The sequence below is a fragment of the Cebus imitator genome, unplaced genomic scaffold (assembly GCF_001604975.1).
Source record: "Cebus imitator isolate Cc_AM_T3 unplaced genomic scaffold, Cebus_imitator-1.0 Scaffold53, whole genome shotgun sequence".
Lineage (NCBI taxonomy): Eukaryota > Metazoa > Chordata > Mammalia > Primates > Cebidae > Cebus > Cebus imitator.
In genome coordinates this window covers 6,060,824-6,086,169 of record NW_016107368.1, presented here as the reverse complement: position 1 = coordinate 6,086,169, position 25,346 = coordinate 6,060,824, and the positions used below count along the sequence as shown (strand labels likewise).

At 39.1% G+C, this 25,346-nt stretch overlaps 1 protein-coding gene across 4 annotated transcripts in view; it reads right to left on the bottom strand.

Moving 5' to 3' along the window:
* Positions 1-25,346, bottom strand: part of AUH (AU RNA binding methylglutaconyl-CoA hydratase) — a 142,814-nt gene that overhangs the window by 74,234 nt on the left and 43,234 nt on the right. For 3 of the 4 annotated variants that reach the window (XM_017528437.2, XM_017528439.2, XM_037738444.1), the window contains exons 5-6: positions 5,174-5,266; positions 3,222-3,278 (exon numbers count right to left, since the gene is read on the bottom strand). The exons of the other annotated variant lie outside the window; for it this stretch is intronic. In XM_017528437.2, coding sequence (XP_017383926.1) covers positions 3,222-3,278; positions 5,174-5,266 — 150 coding nt within the window. The remainder of the gene's footprint in view (positions 1-3,221; positions 3,279-5,173; positions 5,267-25,346) is intronic. 4 annotated transcript variants of the gene reach the window in all.

Below are 25,346 nucleotides of genomic sequence, written 5' to 3'. Positions count from 1 at the left end.
CAGAGTCTGCTCTGTCACCCAGGCTGCTGGAGTGCGGCACAATTTCAGCTCACTGCAACTTCCACCTTCAGAGTTCAAGCAATTCTCCTGCCTCAGCCTCCCAAGTAGCTGGGATTACAGGCTCACACCACGACACCTAGCTAATTTTTGTATTTTTAGTAGAGACGAGGTTTTGCCATCTTGGCCACGCTGGTTTCAAACTCCTGACCTCAAGTGATCCAGTGCCTCGGCCTCCCAAAATGTTGGGATTACGGGCGTGAGCCACGGCACCCAGCCACCTCTCTTCTTCTTCCACTTGGAGTTTCACCAACTGCATGAAGCTGTTGATGAGGACACACACATTTAAATGCACTCATAAGGCTGGGCACGGTGGCTCACACCTATAATCCTGGCACTCTGGGAGGCCGAGGTGGGTGGATCACAAGGTCAAGAATTCACAACCAGCCTGGTCAATACAGTGAAACCCCATCTTTATTAAAAATACTAAAAAGTAGCTGGTTATGGTGGCACGAGCCTGTAGTCCCAGCTACTCGCGAGGCTGAAGCAGGACAATCGCCTGAACCCAGGAGGTGGAGGTTGCAGTGAGCTGAGATGGCGCCACTGCACTCCAGCCTAGGCAATGGAGTGAGACTCCGTCTCAAAAAAATAATAATAAATTTTTAAACAGGCACTCATAAAAGCTTCAAAATGTTTGTGTAATCCTTTAGGAAAACAGATCCAAACAGTGACAACAGTAATTTAGCACAGTAATTTGAAACTTAACCACCATCTTCACTGCCTACATAAACTAAAAATAGGGCATAGAGGCATACCTCATTTTATTGTGCTTCCCTTTATTGTACTTCACAAAAACTGCATTTTTACAAATTAATGGTAACCCTGTATCAAGCAAGACTATTGGTGCCATTTTTTTCCACATCATGTGCTTACCTCATGTCTGAGCCACATTTCGGTAATTCTCACAGTATTTCAAACTTTTTCATTATTATATCTCTTACGGTAACTTGTGAACATTAATCTTTGATGATACTACTGTAATTGTTTTGGGGGACCATGAACCATGCCCACAGAAGATGGCAAACTTAACCAATAAATGTATGTATTCTGACTGTTCAACCAACTGGCTGTTCCCCTACCTCTCTCCCTTTCCTTGGGTCTCTCTATTCCCTTAGACATAACAGTATTGAAATCAGGCCAATGAATAACCCTCCAGTGGCTTCTGCAGTGTTTAAGTAGAGCAAAGATCCACACGTCTCTCACCAGAAATCAAAAGCTAGAAATGTTAATCATTTCTAGTAAGGAAGGCATGTCAAAAGCTGAGACCAGCCAAAAGCTGGGCCTCCTGCACCAGTTAGCTAAGTTGCAAACGCAAAGCAAAATTTCTTGAAGGCAGTTAGAAGTGCTACTCCCAAGAACACAGGAATAACAAGAGAACAAAATAACCTTATTGCTGATATGGAGAAAGTTTTAAGGTAAGTAAAGAAAATCAAACAAGCCACAGCATTCCCTTAAGCCAGAGCCTAATCCAGAGCAAGGCCCTAACTCTCTTTAAGTCTAGAGTTAAGTCTGAGAGAGAAGAAAGTTTGGAAGGTAGAAGAGGCTGGTTCGTGAGGTTTAAGGAAAGAAGCCATCTCCCATGGAGGCTGAGGCAGAAGAACTGCTTGAACCTGGGAGGTGGAGGTTGCAGTAAGCCGAGATCATGCCACTGCACTCCAGCCTGGTAACAGAGCAAGACTCTGTCTCAAAAAATAAAAATAAAACACACACACACACACACACACACACACACATTTCATATAGCTGTCATACATAGTGATTCCTCTTAGGGATCTGGGCAAATTAAATTGAAAACCTTATGGAAAGGATGTGCCATTCCAGATGCCTTTAAGAACATTCATGATTCATGGGAAGAGGCCAGAATATCAATATTAACAGGAGTTTGGAAGAAGACTATTCCAATCTTCATGGATGACTTGGAGGGATTCAAGACTTCAGTAGAGGAAGTTACTGCAGATACGGTGGAAGTAAGAAAAATGGAATTAGAAGAGCAGCCTGAAGACGCGCCTGAATTGCCATAGTCTCATGATAAAACTGGAACGCATGGAGAGTTGCTTCTTGTGGATTGGTATGATTTGGCTGTGTTGCCACCCAAATCTCATCTTGAATTGTAGCTCCCATAATTCTCACGTGTTGTGGGAGGGAAATGGTGAAAGATAACTGAATCATGAAGGTGGTTTCCCCCATACTATTCTTGTGGTAGTGAACAAGTCTCAGGAAAGCTTATGGTTTTATAAGGGGTTCCTCCTTTCACTTGACTTTCATTCTCTCTGGCCTGCCTCCAAGTAAGACATACCTTTTCTCTTCCTTTACCCTCTGTCATGACTGTGATGCCTCCCCAGCCATGAAGAACAGTGAGTCCATTAAATCTCTTTCCTCTATAAATTACTCAGTGTCACATGTCTTTATTAGCTGCATGAGAACAGACTAATACATGGACGAATTAGGAAAACAGTTTCCTGAGATGGAATCTACTCCTGATAAAGATGCTATGAACACTGCAGAAATGACAACAAAGGATTTAGAGTACTACATAAACTTACTTGATAAACCAGTGGCAGGGTTTGAGGATGGATTCCGATTTTGAAAGAATTATGGATAAAATGCTATCAAACAGCAGTGCATGCTACAGGGAAATCTTTTGTGAAAGGAAGAGTCAACTGATGTGGCAAACTTCACTGCTGTCTTTGGAAATTGCCACAGCACCTCCACCCTCTAGCAACTGCCACTGTAATCAGTCAGCAGTCTCAACATCAAGGCAAGACCCTCTACCAGCAAAAAGATTAAGATTCCTTGAAAGCTCAGATGACCATTAAAATGCTTAGCAATAAAGTATTTTTAAATGAAGGTATGTACATTGTATTTTTAGACATAATGGTACTGCATGATTAACAGACTGAAGATAGTGTAAACATAACTTTTACATGCACTGGGAAACCAAAAAAATTGTGTGGCTTGCTTTATTGCAATATCTGTTTCATCGCAGTGGGAAAAATTTCTTAGGTATGCCTGTAACTTGAATGGGGACTTTGCTAGAGATGCAAACAATATACCCTTAGTCTCTTTACCCAAAATGTTGCCCTTCCAATTAACATGATTTTGTCTTATGCCCCGTTTCTAGGAACACATCAAGGATTTGAGAAATAGGCGTGAACAACTCATACCTCCACCAGGAATAATTGCCAATTTTGTTTCAACCAGGCCCATTTTTGCAGAGGAAGCTAAAATGAAAGAAAGAAAATTAAGTATCATCCATATCAACACATTCAAATATGACTACTTGAAAAAGTTATGAGATACACTAAAAATATTATTTACTAAACTGATATCACAAATTCTTAAAAAATCACTTCTAAAGCATTGTTATGGAAATAAGTAAACACTCTAAATGACATATAATAGGAGAGTCACACAACATTTTCTGTGAAAAACTGCCTGGCAGTGAATTAATTTTTGATGCATAAGACCAGGGCTGTAACTCCATTATTAGACCTGATATTGCCAAGTCATATTTGGAGGCTTAGATTCATTAATTATTCAGGATCGGCAGACTTGTCAGTATCTGACAAGTCCAAATTCTTCAGCTTCCTGAATATAGTCCCCCACACCAAAGAGCTTAATAGCTTATATCACATATGGCAACTTTTCAAGACCAAGTCTTTAGTTACCCTCTGACAAATAGTTTTACTATTCTGACAGCTGGACAGGGTTCTTCTTTTCATGTCTGTTTCACATCTACTTTAAAACATCTTAATTACTTCTTTATTTGCATATCCAAATGTACTTAGGCTACTTTCCATATTCTAGTTTCCAAAATGTGTATTCCTTCAGAAATGGATTAGATGTACCTTAGCTTTTCAAGTTAAAATCCAGTGATTTCATTACAAGAAAATAGGGTCCTAAAATAAAGTAAAAAGGAGAAAAAAGTACACATGGACTAGCAACCAGAAATCCCAAGAAACTGGATTATGTTGACTCTACATTTTTCTAAAAATCTTTTGCAAAGACGAGGTCTCATTATGCTGCCCAGGCTAGTCTTGAACCCCTGGCCTCAATCAATCCTTCTGCCTTGGCAGCTCTGTTTTTAACATGAAGCCACATCAGCAGTGAAAATGGAAAGCAAAAGAACAACAGTGACTACATACGTTGTGCTGTTTTGCCCAGTTCTCAGCCTCAGAGCCCAAGGACACAGGCAGAGCTGAGTCTCTATGGAATACAGTGTCCACAACTATAAACATGGGAGATCAGCCTATGTTGCTCTCATGAAGTAAGGGGGGTCTGGGCTGTAGCCAAATAGTCTGGGTTCAAATCTCAGTTCAGTCACTTCTTTGGAGCTTGCTGCTTCCCCTCTCTCTTCTCCAGTTCCCTCCAATGCTCCAAAGTGCCTGCTCTCAAGGCTGTTAGGCAGATGGAGTGAGTGAATGCATGTCAAGCGCTAGAGTAACACTGGGTGCCTGGGCTGCACACAGTCAGCGGTTAGCACTAACTGTTTTCACTGTTTTCCTACTCAATCCATAAGATCCTCAGAAAACCATTCAGAAGAAAGTGGACTTCAAAGAGATTAAGTTATTACCACTGTAGCTAATGGTGATTTAGTGCTTGGGCTAACATCCATAGATTAATCGCATCATCTTCACAACAGCAACAGTCATTTCCCCTATTTCCTGAGGAAGATATTGTCCTAAAAAGGGGAGGACCTCAGATTCTTTTCCTTTTTTTCTTTCTTTTCCTAATTTTTTTTAAAACAGGTTCTCCGCCTGTCACCCAGCCTAGAGTGCAATGACATGATCACGGCTCAATATAGCCTCAAAATCCCAAGCTCAAGTGATCCGCTCACCTCAGCCTCCCAAAGAGCTGGGATTAGAGAGGTGTGAGCCACACGCCTGGTTCAGGACCTAAGATTCAAACTCAGTTCTGCCTGACCCAAATCCTGGCAAGAAACAACAAAAGACTTTTTTCAAGTGGGAATTTTGAAAACACCATTAAACCCAACAAGTAACTTTTTGAAAATGTTCTACTCAACAACAGGAAGTAGAATAAAATATTTGAAATTACCTGAAGAATCAACACAAACTTCACATTTAAAAATTATGTTTTTAACAGGATTAACTCTCACCTGCTACTCGTATATCACAAGCTAAAGCCAGTTCAAGACCACCACCTAAAGCGAGTCCATCTATTGCTGCAATCGTTGGCACTGGAAGATTAGCTGAAATTGAAAGAAAAATTTTATGCTTCCTTAATAAGATCATTATCTCACTCTGTAATTCATTTTAAATTTCTTTCTGTGAATTTATGTTTTAAATGGGAGATCATATACAGACTTTTGCATCCCTTTTACCTTTAACAAAATATAACCATTTCCTTCATTATTCTTCAAAAACTTTATATAATTACTGTACAGTGTTCCACCATATGAATGCACAATATCTTTAAACCCTCCCATATTACTGAATGACTTTCATAAATATTTTTTTGTTTTGAATTGACAGAATCACAGTTCTATGATTTCTTACTCTTAGAGCCAGAAGTCTTTCACAAGATGTTTGGTTCACAGAAAGTTCAAATTGAAATGACTTAACACATAATTGTGAAATTTAGGATCCTTTATGGCCTACTTGAGTGCTAAGAATGACACAGTCTCATTCAAAGAAGTGACATCTGCTCAAACAAGAAAGAAACTGTCCAAGTATTTGCTGTGGCATTGGCCCATGAGCTGTCATTTAGTGAGGAGCCCTAACACTGTGACTGGAAGCTGGAAAGCAATCAGGCTGTTCCACTTCAGAGGCAAGATGCCCTGAGAGTCTGCTCACAAGCATGCCTGGAGAAAGGTCAGCCAGTCACAGAACTAAAAACTGAACTTTCTTGAGTCTAGAAACTGAGTATTATTTTAATACAACTTTTGTAAATTATGACATACAGATTTCATTTTCATAACGAGTTGAACAACTGACTCGTTTTATTCGTTATTCTGTAAAGCAGAATTCTTTCTATTAATTTTATTTCTGACTATGGGAATGTGACCCTAGGCTGGCCAACGTTAATATGTAACAGAAAGTGGATTTTAAAAAGGTACTATCCCCCAAAATCTCTTTCTTCCATAGGTATTCTGATATGTGAAATATCCCCAACAGAGACTCCCTCCTTGACTCCTCCTAAAATATACAAATTTGCTGAAGTACACTGAGTCTTACGCATTCACAAATAAAGGATTTCATCAGAGTTATTCGAAATCAAGCCTGAAAAGGCCAAGAAGGAGCACATATACGCAGCTGCCATCTGAAGAACTTCCAGAAGAGCAGGTGTGGAAGGGGCTTTTGCACAGGCAGTATTTCACTAACTGTACCTGTTTGAACATTTAGGGGTTGGGGTTGGGGAGGGATTTGAAAGGACAGAACAAATTCAAAATGCGCTTTCCAGAACACTTTGTGAAAAAAAATAACAGCTATGTCAGTGTTTCAGTCTGGAAATTAGTTTAATGTGAAAACAATATCTAGTGAATTTTATCTGGAAAAAAAAAGTAAAATCAATAAAAATATAAAACAACAAGTTAATCTGAGTGCTTCCCAAGGTCATCCTGAGCTACTACAAGTAGAATGTAATGACTTCAGTTATCCACTCTCATATCCTCTTCCTTCCTAAAAACCTGCCTAGAGATCATCTTATTTCTAGACCTCCTCAATCTACTATCTCTACAACCTCAAGTCTCACGCAACAGAAGCCTTCCTTAGGCCTTGCTAAGGCCCTCCAGCTCACCCCCTTTACAGACCAGCTTCTGAAAGTAGAGTAAATCCATGTCACTCATACCCATTCGCCTCCAAACCACCAAGATCATTCTTGCTCCAGTTACCAATGACATTATAAGACTGTCCTAAATATAACGGACAATATTCAGTATCTATTAAATGTACTGCCTCAGAATATCAGACACATCCATCCTGGACACTCTCTCCTTGAATTCCTTCCTTCACCACCTGCTGGGTCCCTCATTTTTCCTGCCTTTCCATCTACCTCTTGTGATTTCTCAGCCTTCTTCCCTTCTCACTATAAACTCTACCCAGGAGATCTCAGTCTCATCCACAACTTTTACCATCTATACTATCAATGATTTCCAGATCTCTACCTCAAACCCAAATAGCCCCTTGTTTGTTGGACATACCCACTTAAATACTTTATGGTGTCCAAATCATTTCTTCTCAATCCTTCTTCTAGGTTGTATTTCAGTTAGTAGCACCTCCAATCACCAAGTCAATCAAGACACTCAGAAGTCATCCCAGATGTCCTCCTTTCCAATGCCCTTTTCCACTACCCAAGTTCTGGGTCCCATCATTTCTCACCAGCAGGAAGTACCGAATTAATCTCCTTCACCTGCAATCTGCCACTCTTCTACGCATCTTCTACATTTCCTGTAAGGTAATCTTTCTCAAATGTAAATATAGTCACGCTATTCCCCTATTTAAAACTGTAAAATGATTTATTCTAGCTTCAGGATAGAAATGGTGTAAACATTAAGCATGGCACAAGGAGGTACCCAGAACTAGGTTCTGCACACCTGTCTCATCTCTTCTGTAACCTCAGACAGATATTCTCTTCCAGCCACAACTCCTTAAAACACTTCAAAAAGTCTCCATTCAAGACTCAATACCTGTATACAAGGTACGGCTCTGCCTAGAATGCCTAGCTAGCCCCTGCTTGTCTCTCAAGCCTCAAATGTCCCTTCCTTATGCTTCCATGGCACTCTGTGCATACTTTTCTATCAGAGAATTCATTACCCTACTCCCCATATGAGACAAAAATTAACATTACGTCAATGCTACTCAATAACGTCCTTACTAATCTGGGACAGACCTCAAGGTTTTTCACTGCCTCTTCCCCCTCTATTATATGAAACCCAGTATTTTGCCCACTTTTCTTTTCTCATTATTATTAACCTCTTTTGTTTAATAGTTAAAAAAACAAAAGAAACATATGCAGTCCTATGGAACTAAAGAAAAGAAAAACTGCAAAGGGTTCTATGCTGGAGAAGAGCGGAAGCCATTTATCAAGTAGCTGCTGGGGGCCGTGATATTATGAAATACGTATTTGGTCTTTGTCCCTGTTTCCAGACATACAGCTCTTAAAACCCTTAGAATCTCTGGAGGGATAAATATATCTTTCTTATTTCTCCAGTATGTTTATACTTTTTAGAATTAATGAAAATTATTTTTAAGTCTGAGAGTTAAGAATTGGAGCCAGGTACAGTGACTCATTCCTGTAATCCCAGCATTCTGGGAGGCCAAGACTGGAGGACTGCCTGAACACCAGGAATTCAAGACTAGCCTGGGCAACATGGTGAGATCTCATCTTGATTTTTAAAGAAAAAAATTTGAGAAATTAAGTTTCTAAAGGGGATGAAAATTGTATCCCCTTGAGAAACTTAGCAATTCCAGGGCCTGTTTCCTTTTGTGCAGGCTCATGCCAGGGTCACTGCACAAGGAGCCAGTCTGGGTACCACGAGACACACCAGAGGTGAGGACTGGGGGCCTGCAGATAGGAGATAGGAGCGCCAAGGGCAAGAAGTCTCAGGCACCACATGCCTTACCACTTGTAAGAAATATGTACACAAAATTACAAGAAATTGGGGTTCCACATCCCATTAGAAAAATGGGATACTAATATTTTCAAATCATTACATAGGTTAAGCACTGGTACTTTAAATTATTCGTTAACATAAATTAGCATTGTAGAAAGCTGTCTACAAAATATTTCCAACTAAATAATTGAGTAAAACAGCTTCATTAGGATTCAGTAAATAAATATTAGCCATTTTATAATATTAGAAACTCTAAAGTTTTACATCATCCTAATTATTCCTTAAAAGATGTCGTCGTAGTAAATTTTACCCAGGAAATTATGCATCATCTCAAAGCACATGCTAGTCTCATAGTTACCTGATATATGTGTGTGTGTGGTTTTTTTTGTTTTGTTTTTTGTTTTTACATCGAGTATTTCTTCTACTTGGTAGCAATTCATAATCAAAGAGGAGCTGGGCACAGTGGCTCAGCCTCTAATCTCAGCACTTTAAGAGGCCGAGGCAGGCAGACCATTAGAGCTCGGGAGTTCACGGCCAGCCTGGCCAACATGGTGAAACCCCATCTCTACTAAAAATACAAAAATCAGCCAGGCGTGGTGGTACAGGCCTGTAATCCCAGCTACTGGGAAGGCTGAGGCAGCAGAATCGCTTGAACCCTGGAGGCAGAGGTTGTAATGAGTCGAAAGTGCGCCACTGCACTCCAGCCTGGGCGACGGTGCGAGACTCCATCTCCAAAAAAAAGAAAAAAACAATGCTAGTAATCATAGCGGGAACACAATAAAACACATCTTTAGAAAGTAAATTATGAATTTCAAAGATCTAAAGGAATAGCAAAATGACAGTTGTATATAAGCACAAATAAATGAAACAGAAACTGCAAATCCAATGAGCAATGGCTATTCCCAACAGCAAGAGGAAGAAATTATGACTCAGTAGGTTATGCAACCAATAGGATCAGATACTATTTTGAGTTTCGTACCAGGAAATGAGCCAGGTATGACAAAGAAGATAATAATCCTTTGAAACGCTCCTAAAAATATAATTAAAGCAAACAATTGAACAGTTTGCTATTTTGAGAGAAAAAAAGCAGCTGTAAGGAAGGCCTCTGGTGCACTTGAGTAGTCTGCAGGATCTGCGGCCTACAATAACCGGAGTCAAGGGACTATCAAAGCGGGGAAAATTGAAGTATCTACTCTCAGCTCTCAAATAAATACAACACATAATGTAGGTTATTTGTATGCTTCTAGAAACATAGAAACAATTTGACTATTAAAGAAAAATGTTACTGTCAAATGCATGATTTCTAAATTTGCTTTTTTGCTTGAAGAAGAGTGTTCCTACAGAAAGCAGTGAAATCAAGTATTTCAATGGAACGGCCCTACGTAGTACTATGTTAGCAGTCTAAATATTAAAATATTTCAAGAAACATAGAAATAAAATCAAAGTTAACTGAAAATTACAACGAATTACCTTCCATGTCAGCTAAAATTTTACCTTCATCCTAATGCATATTCTCCCACTCCCATCACTGAATTTAAAAAAAAAATTACAATAACAAAACAAGCCCTGAGTGAAAAATTCAGCAATACATTATTTTAATGCACCACCAGGATATTATTTCCTTTAGCATCTTTAAAACAACATGATAGAATGTCTATAAAACAATCTGATATGATATAAATCAGATGGTGACTTTCTTAGTCAATTATAAGAGAACACCTATAATTTCTTAAAAAGGAATTCATATGTACCTATGTCCAGGAAAAGTTAAAAAAAAAAAAGCAATTCAGTTATTAAAACGGACCTATTCTTTAATATAACTGAAGATCAATAATATAACTACATATAAGCTTATTCACTACTTTATTACTAACATGACCCAAGCCAGAACATCACACACATAGTCTAGTGAGTTCAGGGATGTTAAATTGGTATACTATGCTTATGCTGACATTTCACATCTCAACAAATTAGTAAAGTGGTAAAGTCCTAAATTCAGTCACTGCTTCATCAAATATATGCCAGATACCATGCTGAATGATTTAATGGAGGCTACAGAATACAACTGTAAAGAGTTCAAATGTCAAATCCTGGCTCAAATCCACCCCTATTACCACTGTGAGACCTGTGAAAAGTTGCTTAATTTTTCCAAGCCGATCATTTCCCCATCTGCCTTCCTACCTTTCTACATAAATGCTTATGTATCTAGCAAATATTATAAAGTTTTTACTATGTATGGCCACTGTCCTAAGAATCTTACAAATATTACTTAAACATCCTATCAGCTTTATGATATAAGAACTCTTATGACTTTCAATCTCTAGATGAGAACACACTAAGGCATAATGGAGTTGCTGTTACGTGCCTGGTACGGTCTGAGCACAGGCTATCTGGTTCCAAGGTCTTGTTCTTAACCATTACTGCCTGTTACTGGTTCTCACACCCCAGATCCTCAACACTGAAAGCCCTCCTTCCATCCTTCCCCTAAGGACTTCTGACCATGTACCTGAGAAAAGAGATATGCTAAAACTCAGTAGGAAGCCCAACAACACACTGGTTCTGTGTGCCACTAATTTCTTGAGACTTACAGCAACACCACAGTTCACCGGGTTCAGCTGGGGTAACCTTGGGAACTAGATGCAAAGCACCAGTCAGTTGACTGGAATCGAGTTCTGACTGCAGTTTTCTCTGGAAACCCCCAAACCCACAGCACGGCAGTGCCTCCCAGTACATGACTCTATAGGCTATTAAACTAAAAAGGGCTAACCCCAGAGTATCTCCTTCCTACCAAAATTCCAAATCAAATAAACCCTCCCTAAGGGAAATGCATAGATGACCAGCTGGCAGATGACCAGCTGGCAGGGTGGTCCATGTCCACTGAGCAATCTTATCTCGAAGGTTACAATTATTAGCAGAACTGAGTAATGACTTCTGTTGATTGTTGTTCCACATGTAACAAAACTCTTGGCATTTAAAATAGTGCTTAACATGGTAAATGCAGTCACTTCTGTTTCTGATAAAAAGATAGCATACTATAAGTAGTATACTTTTACTTGGCAGGAAAGAAAACCTCACTATTACTGCCTTGCTTCATTAAATCTCAGGCTCTGTAACCTTGCTATTTAAAGTATGGTTTGTAGAACAGCAGGATTAGCATAGCCTGTAAGGTTTTTAGAAATGTAGAATCTAGCCGGGCCCGGTGGCTCACGCCTGTAATCCCAGCACTTTGGGAGGCCGAGGCGGGTGGATCACACGGTCAAGAGATTGAGACCATCCTGGTCAACATGGTGAAACCCTGTCTCTACTAAAAATACAAAACATTGGCTGGGCATGGTGGCGTGTGCCTGTAATCCCAGCTACTCAGGAGGCTGCTGCAGGAGAATTGCCTGAACCCAGGAGGCGGAGGTTGCGGTGAGCCGAGATCGCGCCATTGCACTCCAGCCTGGGTAACAAAAGCGAAACTCCATCTCAAAAAAAAAAGAAATGTAGAATCCCAGGTCCTATCCCAGACCCACTGAAGCAGGATCTACATTTTTAACAATGTACATTTTAACTCAGTTGATTTACACACACGATATTGTTTGAGGAGCTCCATATACGTAAGCTAATCCACAGGGAACTTGATAATCTCACCATCCATAGTACAAAGACACTGATCCACTACATTGAAAATGCTACGGAGAAAGCAATGGCCATAACTTGATCCACAAATGTATGGGTAGTGAAGACTTAACACACAAATGTCTGTAGTAGCTTTATGTGTAACAGCCAAAACTGAACACAATCCAAATGTCTTTTATGTAGTAGCCCTGGGCAATGGAATACTACTCAGCAATTAGAAAAAAAAAAAAAAAAAAAAAAAAAAAAAAAAAAAAAAAAAAAAGCTAGTGGAATACATACAAAAATTAATACCTACTGTTGCATTTTCATGAAATTCAAAAATATGGAAATTATGGTGATACAAAGCAAGTTCAGTAATTGCCTGGGGATAGGTTGAGGGTAGCAAGGAGGGGCAAAAGAAAGAGATTAGCAAAGGGCCATTAGGAAATTTCTGGAGGTCATGGACATATTCATTATCTTGATTATGGTGCTGTTTTCACAAGTCAAAAGTTACCAAATTGTACACTTTAATATGGGCAATTTATTTTATGTCATTATACCTCGATAAAGCTACTTAAAGAATTATATGATCTAATTGATCTGAAAATCATAAAGCCAAAAAAAGAAAGTACCCTGGTTTCTTGAGCTTTCATAAACAAGGGCTGATGGAGAGATATAATTTAAAACTTGTACACCAAGTAACAGAGGTATGAGTAAATTTAAAATTATAGTAGTCTCCCCTTATGTGCGGCTTCACTTTTTGAGGTTTCAGTTACCTATGGTCAACCCGCAGTTCGAAAACATTACATGGAAAAGTCCAAAAATAACATATACGTTTTAAATGACACACCATTCTGAGTAGCATGACAAAATCTCATACTATCCTGCTCCATCCCTTCTTCAACACAAGGGTAAGTACGGTACAGTGAAATATGTTGAAGGAGAGACTACATTAATAAAATGTTTACTATAGAATATTGTTATAAATTGGTCTATTTTATTATTAGTTATTGTTGTTAATATCTTACTATGTCTAATTTACAAGTTAAATTTTATCATAGGTGTGTGCTTTATCATTTGGTATTATCTGTGGTTTCAGACATACACTAGGGGTTTTGGAGTGCATCCCCTAATAATAAGGGGTGTACTACTGTATAAAGAAAACAAACACTTAAAAAAGTGGGTAAAGAGAAAGGTGGGAGGGAAGAATTTAAATCAGAAAATATATAAATTCTGTCATGACTCATAGTAGAAAGTCAGTAGAACTTTCTACAGAAACAGTGGATCAAGTACACTACGTAAGTGTAATAACGACAACAAGGTAGTGCCACAATACAACCTGCAACATTATTAGAGTAAACCCACACACAGAGCAAACCAGAGAAGCACCTAACATAGTTAAATTATTTTTAAAAAGTAAAATCACCAAAATCAGAAGGCACAGACAAGCATAATGACTAGTCTAATAGCAAACATATCAATATATTTAAAGAACCTGCATCCATCCACTAAGAAAAAGATTAACCAGGAATGGCAGCATGCACCTGCAGTCCTATCTACTCAGGAGGCTGGGTCAGGAGGATCATGTGAGCCCAGGAGTTCAAGGCTACAGTGAGCTATGATTGTGCCACTGCACTCCAGCCTGCGCAAGAGAGCGAGACACTGCCCCTAAAAACAAGAAAACTATATACTGAACTATGATTCAAAAGGAGAAGGATGTTAACAATTCATAAGAGAAAAGAATTGACTCCCAGATGCTTGTTTTCATTCTCTAACATTCTTGGCAAGAGAATAAAGAAAACTAAAATTAAGATCTGTAAGTCACTGTGCAGAAAACAAAGACAGCAAAATGTTCTATCAATTAATCTTTCACACACCGTAATTCAGCACTTCCAATTTCTAATAATTATATCAAATTAGGAAAATAAAAAGTAAAATATATTCTGGATTGAATCTAATAAACTACATTAATTACATATTTTTAGAAATTTCTTCGACCCTCAAACAAAAAAGACGGTGAACATAAACAATTTAGGTCAAACTGGCAGATTGACAAAAAAATTCTGCAAACTGAAAATATTCTTTATTAAGCAATGCTTTATTTTGAAACAGCATTTTGCTGTTGTTGCCCAGGCTGGAGTGCAAATGGCACATTCTCGGCTTACTGCAACCTCTGCCTCCCAGGTTCAAGCGATTCTCCTGCCTCAGTCTCCTGAGTATCCGGCATTACAGGTGCCTGCCACCATGCCCCGCTAATTTTTTGTACTTTTAGCAGAGACAGGGTTTCACCCTGTTGGCCAGGCTGGTCTCGAACTCCTAACCTCAGGTGATCTACCCACCTCAGCTCCCAAAGTGCCGCTCCCTGCCTGAACTGTTATCTTAGATGTATTACTTTAAGAATTGCTGGCTGGACACAGTGGCTCAAGCCTGTAATCCCAGCACTTTGGAAGGCAGAGGCAGGTGGATCACCTGAGGTGAGGAGCACCAAGCCATGAGGGATCCACTCCCATGATTCCAACACATCCCACCAGGCCCCACCTCCAACACTGGGGATTACAATTCAACATGAGATTTGAGTGGTGCCAAATATCCAAACTGTATCAAAGACCTAGTAGTCAATTCTCACTGTTCATCTTATTTGGCCTGTTAGCAGCATTTGATCACACTCTCCTTCTTGAAATATTTTCTTCACTTGGCTTTTGGAATACTGTTTTCTTCCTAATGTGGTATATATACACCATGGAATACTATGCCGCCATAATAAAAGAATGAAATATGTCTTTTGCTGCACCATGGAGCCGGAGGTCATTATCCTTAGTGAAATAACTCAGAAAATCAAATCCTGCATGTTCTCACTTATAAGTGGGAGCAAAACAATGGGTATACGTGAACATAAAGATATAAATAACAGACACTGAGGACTCCACAGGAGAGGACGGTGGTGAAGGGGGTGAGAGGTGAAAAATTACTGATTGTATACAACGTTCACTATTTGAGTGACAGGTTCACTAGAAGCCCAAACCTCACCATTACACGATATATGCATGTAACAAACCTGCACATGTACCCCCTGGATCTAACGTAAAATAAACACACAAAACAGTAAGAATACTGTTTTCTTCCTACCTCCCTACCCTGGCTGACCTTTCTCTAGCTACCTCTTTCACTTTAGCCTCTATTTTTTTTCTCTCTACAGTAACCCCCTAAGCGCCTCACCCAGTGGTCATGGCTTCACACAGCATCAACATTCTGACTCCCAAGTTCACCTGGGTCAACTTGCCTCAACTCCAAATTCATCTGCACATGGATGTCCACTAAGCATCACTATCTTTACATATCAAACTTCAACTCCTGAGCAAGACTTCCCACTCCAATCTAGCAAAGGGTCAGCTGTCACCACAGACAGTCCAACAACTGCTCCACTCATGTTCATTCTATCATTCTCAGTCACATCCTAAGACAGCAGGAGCTTGGATAGAAAAGACAGAGGATCAGAGGATCAAACTCTGCAAGTTGAGCAGGATTCTTGGAATTTTAGGTAGAGGCAGGCAGAAAGGGATTGCAGGAGAAAGTTCAACCTGAAGATAAGATGAAATAACTACAGTATGGCTAACATGTTTACACCAATAAAATATAAGCCAATTTGCCCTTTCAACCAGGTAGCTACCATGTGCCCATTACTAGACACTAGGTACAAGTGCAGAAAAAAACAACTCATGATTCTTGCAATGGGGAGATATGGAAAAGTACCAGATGGTAGAGAGAATCCGTATCTTCTGACTCCACATCAAGAGATCAAGATCCGTATGCTTCAATAAACTTACACCAAAATAATTCAAGAGTTCATCGCATTTTAATAATGTATAAAATTTACACTTTCTACAACAAAATAAACGTCATCCTATCGCAATATCTTTGAGAAAATGTTGAACTGGGCAGATCTTGTGACATCCTAAGAGTATCAATATATTCTGAAACATAATGGAAACTTCAAGCTTAAGATACAGATGACAGAAAGACAGATCATGTAGGTTACCAAAACATTAAAGAACACTCATTTATACAAAGATAGCTAGGCTAGGACAGGAAGAGTTTGATTCCAATATTAAACCTCTGCAGAAGGCCAAGACAAAAGTCTGATATGTATATGCATCTATTTTACTATAGTGGGTTTGTTAATTATTAGTGACTTGTTTTGTGTTACTTTGAGCCTTTCAATAATAAAATTCAAATGTATCCCAATTCTCAAATTGAAAAACATGCTAACAAAAAATCAGAAGCACTGCTTAAAAAGAGGTTTATACCACAAAACTTACATCGGATTTTTCCTTATTTTTTTTGAGACAGAGTTTCACTCTCATTGCCCAGGCTGGAGTACAATGGCATGATCTCAGCTCACCACTACCTCCACCTTCCTGTTCAAGCAATTCTCCTGCCTCAGCCTTCCAAGTAGCTGGGATTAAAGGCATGTGCCACCACGCCCAGCTAATTTTGTATTTTTAGTAGAGATGGCATTTCTCCACGTTAGGCTGGTCTCGAACTCCTGACCTTAGGTGATCCACCCACATTGGCCTCCTAAAGTACTGGGATTACAGGCATGAGCCACTGTGCCAGCCCTACATCAGATTTTTCATTCAGTTATATGAAGATATTCTTTGTATTTCACAGAGACAGCTTTTTTCATAGAAAAAAGCATATGGACAGTAGATTTTCAATCACATGAACAGCAATAACCAGACTGAAATTTTCCGAAATTAAATTATTTATTTCTATAAAGCCTTATAACAAAATGTTAAGAAAAAGATTTGTTAAATAGATGAATGTTGTAAGCTGCATCCTTTAACATAATTACCTGTATTTCAATTCAGCTTTGCATTTACACAGCTAAACTATAGCTTTTGCAATTTTATTTCATCAAAGAAAAAGGAAGTTATGAGTGCTGGCATTTTAAAAAAATTACTGTGGAAGATCATTTACAAAAACATCATTGCCTCATACTAAATTCTGTAATCTAAAATTCTAATGAAAACCTATTTTAAATATTTCTTTATCATTAGGTAACAATTCTTTGATGTCTCAACTTGAGAAAACTAGGTCTATCCCTTCAGAGTTTCTACTTAAAGAATTCTAAAAATGTCTTCTATCTCATCATGAAATACCATATAACTTAAATGCTACTAAAGTCAAGAATGGCCCTCAGTGACGTAATTAACATGTCCACTGCACTTATCCTATAGTGCTAATGTGCACCATGTGGGTCCCAATAGTGACGTAAACACTGTCACCAAGAACCACTGGAAGAAAGGTGCACACCAGGAAGCCCTAGAAGGAATAGTAAGTTAAGAAACAACAGCTGTTAATAGATCCTGATCATTTCATGGCTGTGTAGCCTTGCTGATGCCTAATATTTCAAAATAATCGGTTTATTGCTTCCAACCCAGGCAACCTAAATTTAAAGAGGGAAAGGGATTTGTAACAATGATTAACATATTAGAAATCTAAAAATTCACCATTTCCTTTGAATGAAACATCTGAAAAAGTCATATTACTTTTTTTTAAAGAACAAAATAATTAAATTTTATTCTAGGATTAGAGTTACTCTTTAAGAACATACTTTCTAAGATACTAAGAACAATAAAGTAAATTTAGTGACTCTGAAATACAGACCTGCTTTCTGATCTTTATTTTAATAAAATAGAAGAGCTTTCAAATAAGTCTTGTCTTTAAGTTTCCTAATGAAAGAACTTGCTTTCATTAAAAACACACAGAGTACAGGAAAACACCATGGCCAAAAACAAAGTACATTTGCTTTCAGATCCAGCAATTCTCCAGTTGTAGAAAACATAAATATAGCAGGAGTAAAGAGGGAAAAGTAGTACCCAACAGACAGGGGTGAACCCTGATTTGTATCAGTACTAATGCTGCCACAATTTCAAGATGTCTATGGTTTAACAGCCAGCTCACAAAATTTCTGAAAATTAAGCTGAGAGTCATGGCTCATGCCTATTATCCTAGGACTTTGGGAGGCCAAGGTATGGGGCGATCACTTGAAGGCAGGAATTGGAGACCACCCTCGGCAACATGGTAAAATCGTGTCTCCACCAAAAAAATACAAACTATCCAGGCGTGATGGCACACACTTGTAGTTCCAGCTACTCAGGAGGCTGAGGTGGGTTCAATCGCTTGAACCCAGGAGGTGGACGTTGTAGTGAGCCAAGATTATGCCACTGCACTCTAGCCTGTAGAAGGATTTTTCTCCCCCATCAGAGAGAAAAAGTTTTAAGAAAAATTTTAAGGTCAAAAACCTTAAAACTAGGGAACCAGGAACAGAGGCTCATGCCTGTAATCCCAGCACTTCAGGAGGCCAAGACAGGACAATCACTTGAGTACAGGAGTTTGAAACCAGTCTGGGAAACATGATGAAACAAAAAACACAAAACAGCTGGGTGTGCTGGCGCCTATCCCTGCTACTCAGGAGGCTGAGGTGAGAGGATCACTTGAGCCCCGGAGGTTGAGGCTGCAGTGAGACGAGATCGCACCACTGCACTCCAGCCTCGGGGATACAGGAAGACCCTTTCTCAAAGTACAAGAAGAAGAAAAAAACTCTTAAAAAAAAAAAAAAAAGAGCCCAAGAGCTATTTTTCTAGAAATGTAAAATCTTGGCTTTCCTTAAAAATAATGAGGAATTAAAAAAAATTCTAACCCCTCAACCAACTGAACTGACCTCCTTTTGGCCAAGGGGACCCCAGATAAACCTCAGAGGCTGAGTTCCTGGCTATGATGTGATGGGAGGTCCGACATACCTGGTTATACTGCCTCCCCGCAATAGCCGCCATTAGGCTTTCTCCCCAAGGGCTAAAATGAAACTAGCCCTTTCAAGATGCTACTGCTGATTTCAACCAACAGCCTGACTACTGCCCTGGGCTTCTACAGTTCCATCAAAATAACCAACCAGCATTTCTTCCTGATAAGAGACCACCAACCACAGGGTGGTTCTGGCCAGATTACAGAGGAGGCACAATGGGGGTTTTCATGTCCTCTGCTTCATCTTTTCTTTTTTCTTTTTTTTGGAGAGGAGAAGGAAGGGGTGATTTATTTGGCCAGGAGCAAGGTGGCATAGCCGCCTAACCGCCAAGCTCATCTAACAAAGGAAACCATCTTTTTTTTCTTTTCTGTTTTTTTGAGATAAGAGTCTCGCTCTGTCGTCCAGACTGGAGTGCAGTGGCATGATTTCGGCTCACTGCAACCACTGCCTCCCAGGTTCAAGCAATTCTCCTACCTCAGTCTCCTGGGTGGCTGGCACCACAGGCTAGGATTACAGGCGTGCGCTACCACGTCCACTAATTTTTTTGTATTTTTTTAGTAGAGACAGGGTTTCACCATGTTGGCCAGGTTGGTCCTGAGCTCCTGGCCTGGTGATCTACCCGCCTCAGCCTCCCAAAGTGCTGGGATTACAGGAGTGAGCCACTGTGCCCTGCCCTCTTCTTCATCTTTTGACATCAGAAGGCCCAAGACTCCACCCTCTAACTATTATTTGTTAAACACAGGTCCTGTGGAAAGTCCTGAAGCTCAGCTGCGCCATGTGCCGGTTTCTCCTTTCATAAATACTCATGATTCCTCCTATAGCTTACTGACTATGTATACCTGGCTACTCTGCTCAGCATACATTCCTTTTCCCTTTGCCCCACCTTCAAAGTGCCAGTTTCTGGATTCTGGCCAGAGACTGTGCTTCCCAACCTGTTGGAATGGCCACCTTGCACACTGTAACCCTTTATGAGACATAAAGCACTCCTTTCCAAAGTTGCGAACCTTGTGATTCTTCAGCTGACAGTAAGAAAAAAAAATTCAGTAAATAACATAAGAAATGTCTGCGGGTCTCAAGATAAATATTTTTAAAATTGATCTTATTTGACACATACAAAGAATATATTCATATATATGTAATAAAGCATAATCATAACAAACTCCAATACAATCACACTCAAAGCTGATCTAGGTCAGAACTAACACCTGTCTGCCACTGAGCTCTTCAACTATCCTTCCACCTGAATTCCAAACCAAAGATAACCACCCTTGTAAAGTCTGTGTGTGTGTATATATATATGATTTCATTACACACACATACATCCCAAAACACAAACTGTTTAGCTTTGAACGCCATTATTTTTATAAAAAATAAGTCATACTTTTAAATCATGTTTCCAAGATTTGTCCACATTGGTACATGTGTGTATTGTTCATTTATGTACACTGCTCTTTACTGTCTGATTGTGTAAATATACCAAAACATTTATCCATTCTCCTGTCATAGAAATTTGGTTGTTTTTCAGCTTTTTCTATTAACAATGTAAGTTAACCTAGGACACATGTGCAAAATGTCTGCAGAATAATGTAGTTTCAAATCCAAGTACCAACCCATTCATAAGCTAGTCCAGATGAGAAATTTTTTTTTTAATGACATAGGGTAGTATCATACTGGAGTGTACAGACAAAAGAACCGTAACCCTTGATACTTTCCCACCCCTATGTGTTTACTGGGCCAGAGGTAGATATATTTCTTACTACAAGTCCAATAAAAACAGTCTTTAAGTCATCCCTCTATGTAAATGCCTCCTTAAAAAATGAACTACTGAGTCTTATGGAATGTGGATATTCAAATTTGAAAGACAGTATCAAATACTTTTCCTAAGCAGTTATACCAGTTCAACTCCCATTAGAAGTATAAATCTTCCTGCCTGGTAATCCACTTAACTCACTAACTCTTAGTAAGACCTCCTGGCTTAGGAATTTTTGACTAATCTGGTGGATATAAAACAGCATCCCACTCTGGTCTTAATTGTATGTCTATGGCTACTACTGTGGCTGACCATCTTTTCCTATGTCTACCCTCACTCCACTACCTCTGTGTGAAATGTTTTTCTATCACGTCCTCCTGCTGACTTCAAGGCTGTGCATATGTATGCATGCACTGATTTCTGTATGCACTTATCAATGCACACATGAATCCTTTGGCAATTATGTTTCAAGTATTTTCTCCCAGTCTGTCTTTTTTTTTTTTTTTTTTATTTTTTGTATCTTTTCATGAATAGATGTTCTTAAGTTTAATTTAGTAAAATTGATCGCCATTTCCTTTTATGTGTCACATTTTCTGTTTTAAGAAACTCTTCACTGTTAAGATCATTAAAGTTTTGGTTTCTATTTCTATACGTTGAGTCTTTGCCATTCCCCAGTGATCTGCAATGCCACCTCTGTCACGTATCAGCTTCCCCACTTGGGTGGTCTGTTTGGGGGTTCTATATTCCAACTCAATGTCATACTTGTCTATCTCAAAGCCAATAATATACCATCTTCATTTCTATATCATTATAATAAATCTTGAATGCTGAAATGGCAAGATGCTTCGTTTTCTTCATTTTTATGAGTTTGGCTATCTGGGGGTCTCTTTTTGCTCATCAAGTTCCTCACAAATTCAAAACTGAGATTCTAGGTGTAATTACACTGAATTACATCATTTTTGAGAATCATCTTTTTAATACTAAATCTTCCTATGCAAGAGGATAACTTGTCTGCATTTATTTTTTTCAAACACCTTATGTTAAAGTTTTGTAATTTTTCTATATATGCTAAATGTAAGACCCATTTGTGTTCCTACTGTCCAGGGTATCCTTACTTGACATTTTTTGTCTGTTGCTGATATAAAGAAAGGCAATCAATTATTTTTAACATGGGTATTATTTCCAGCCATCTTGTGGCACTCTTATTTCTAATAATGTATTGCTTCTTTTAGCTTTTTGATGGAGACAGTCATCCCACATGAGAAGGACTCTGCTATTTCTTCTTTTTTCAGTCCTTACTGTTATTTCCTGCCTAATACACAAACCAGAATTTACAGAACAATATAGGACAGAGGTGGTGACAGTAGGTCCTCCTGTCTTGTTCCTGATTTTAGGAGATGACTTCTAATCTTTTATTATTAAGAAAGAGATACCTTTCATCAGGCTAAGGAAGTTTCCTTCTATTCCTAGTCCACTGAGAACATTTTCCATGAATACATGTTGATATTTCTCAAATACTTTTTCCTCAATCCACTGAGATACACATACAATTTTATTTTAATTGGCTAACAGCATGAGTTAGCCAATTTTCCAGTGCCTTCCAAACCACCATTGCCTTCCTGGGAAAGAAAGCCCAACTTGGTCTTTTGTTGCAACTGGCTGGATTTCCTGTATGCTCGCAAGTGAGGCTGTTTCCTCCTACTCCTTTCTTCCATTGTTTCTGTTGGATTTAGGTATAAAGACTTCACTAGTCTGAAATTATGAGTTAGAAGTAAACTCTCACTTTACTGTCCCGTGGAACTGTTTGTATAAGATTGTAAGAATCTGTTCCTTATGCATTGGGTAAAACATTTGAAAAGTAAATCTCTAACTTGGTCTGGTGCTTTCTCTGTGAAAAAGTTTATTGTAACAACTGGTTTGATCACTTCAGCGAGTAGATGACGGTAACCATGCAGCTTAGTTTCAAATCGCATTTTATAACTTTTTTTCCTTTCCTCTTTTCCCCCTAGTCTCAAGACATAGCTTTGAGAAAACCTACAGATGTGTTTTCTTTTGTTTTTAAATACAGTCTCGGAATGTACTTTAAAACTCCACTCCCCTCCCTTTCCCACCTTATACTTCATGCCTGAGGCACATGTATTTACCTGGATGCTTGTTAAGCTCACACCCTGCTCACTTATCTGGTCATATGTTTCCTTGAAGCTTCAGGGGCCAAAACCTGATACAAACCAGGTACCTCCAGAGTTCTCTCCACAGCAGGAGATTACTTTAAGGCCAGAGTTACTCCCAGCTAGAGACTGACAGCAAGATTGACTGCGACTGATTTGTAACCGGGTTGGGCCCAAGATGGTGCTGGCCCCTTCACCAGATGGAACAATAATTCAAGATAAGCCATAGGAGCAAGTCATGCCATTGGGCACCTCCCAGCCCCCTTGCCGCGCCTGCATTCCAAGCCCTTCTCCTTAAACCCCTGCACTCTCTCCAGAAATTGGAAAATGGCAATTTTTGAAAAGGATTCTGGCCACTTTCCCCCTTGCTAGCAATGACTAATAAAATTAACATTTTTTTTTTTTAATCAGACCTCACTCTTATTATTTTGGGTTCTTTATATAAGTGGCAAGAAGCTGGACCCTCTTTTGGCTACATGACTATTCCAGCTCATGATTTCTTCTTGAGACAGAAATTTCATATTTATTGGCATAAAGTTTCTTCCCAGTATTTTCTTATCTTTATAATCTCTCCTGTATCTATAATCACACCTTTTTTTCATTCGTAATATATATTGTTAAACACTTTTTGCTCCATTGTAAAGGGCATGGCCTTGTGTTGACCCTATGTACTGCATCTCTGTCTTCCATTTTACTCATTTCTAATCCTTGTATTGTTGCTTTAGTTCAACATGCTTTGAACTTAAAACTTTTAAAAATCTTTTTAAGGTAATGCTTAGCTATTTACCGTCAGTGACATCTCCTTGCTAACTTATGGATTTAATGTTGTAAATTCCCCTCAAGTACTGTTACAGCAGATAGCTAGTCAGACACAAGAAGAGCTGGAGAGGACTCCCCGCCCAAAAAACACACACACCACACATACCACACACCACACCACACACACACACACACACACACACACACACACACACACACACACACAAAACCAGGAATGTCAGGTGACCATATGATGGTCAAGTGGTTAACTGTCTCTCTAAAACAATAATTGGTCACAGCCAGCACCAGAGAAAGGCAGTCTCCTAGCAGATAGAAATATCTGAAACTGGTGATCAGCAGCTTCCCAAAAGGGTCTCAGGAGCTGGGCAAGTGCACTTGAGCACACGCATTGAGAGGCAAAATGGCGGAAGACCTCCCTCTAGGAACACTGGACTGCAAAGCAGGGAAGCGTCTCAAGTAGGCAAGTGAACAACTTTAGTAAACACACTGCACATGCAGCCCCTCCCAAGGGCTGGCAGGCCACCGCGCAGGCAGACAGCCCACCCCAAAGGAGGAATCACAGGAGGTGTAACAGAAGACCCCAGAAGAATGCCAACATATAAAACCCCAAGTCAAAAGGTCAAATGGCATGCTTGATCTCTCAAGTCGCCTACTTGACCCTTGTGCAAGTTCTTCTCGTTTCTGCTCTAAAGCTCCTTTAATAAACTTTCACTCCTGCTCTAAAACTTGCCTCAGTCTCTCCTCTCGCCTTAAGCCCCTCAGCTGAATTCTTTCTTCTGAGGAAGGAAGAACTGAGGTTGTATCTTTCTTTTGGCTAGTAATCTTCTGGTACAAAAAGAGGTACACCAGATGTGGCTATAATTAACAATATTCAGCTGATGTCAATTATTTATTCAAATCTGAGTATCTGTCTTTAAATAGCAAGTTTAATCAACTGACATTAATAGTGACTACTGGACTTACTTCAACATCTTGCTATTTAATATGTTCTAAGTTTATGCTATTTTTTCTCTTCACATTTTTTTAAGATTGGATGAACTTATCTTTCATTTTGTTTAGTTTTTTCTTACTACTCCTTCCACCACCTCCCTATTCATTTGCAAATTTTATGTTCCATTCTTATTCCCCAAATTTTACCAAGAATACAAAACCCCAAGATACAATATTTTAAACTCCCTATCAAAGCAAAGACCTTGAAATTAAAATCATTATGTCTCCAAGCAGCAAAACCCAATGAAAAAGACATGAGCCAAGCGTGCATCAAGTTGTTCAAATTAGAACTGAAGTGAAATTTCTTAAACATTACAAAAAGAAGAGAAGAATTAATTCTAAACAACAGGGAAAATGAAGATAGAAGACACATGAGATTCAAAGAAAAATCAGGCCCACTGCCTGTTTTAGTACAACCTGTGAGCTAAGAATGGTTTTCACATTTTTAAATGGCTGGAGGAAAAAACAAAAAATAAAAATATTGTTTCATAATGCATAAAAATCAAATGAAACTCAAATTTTGGTATGCATAAATAAAGCAGTATTGAAACAGAGCCATACACATTTGCTGATACATCATCTATGGTTGCTTTCATACTATGAAGTCAGAACTGTATAGCTGCA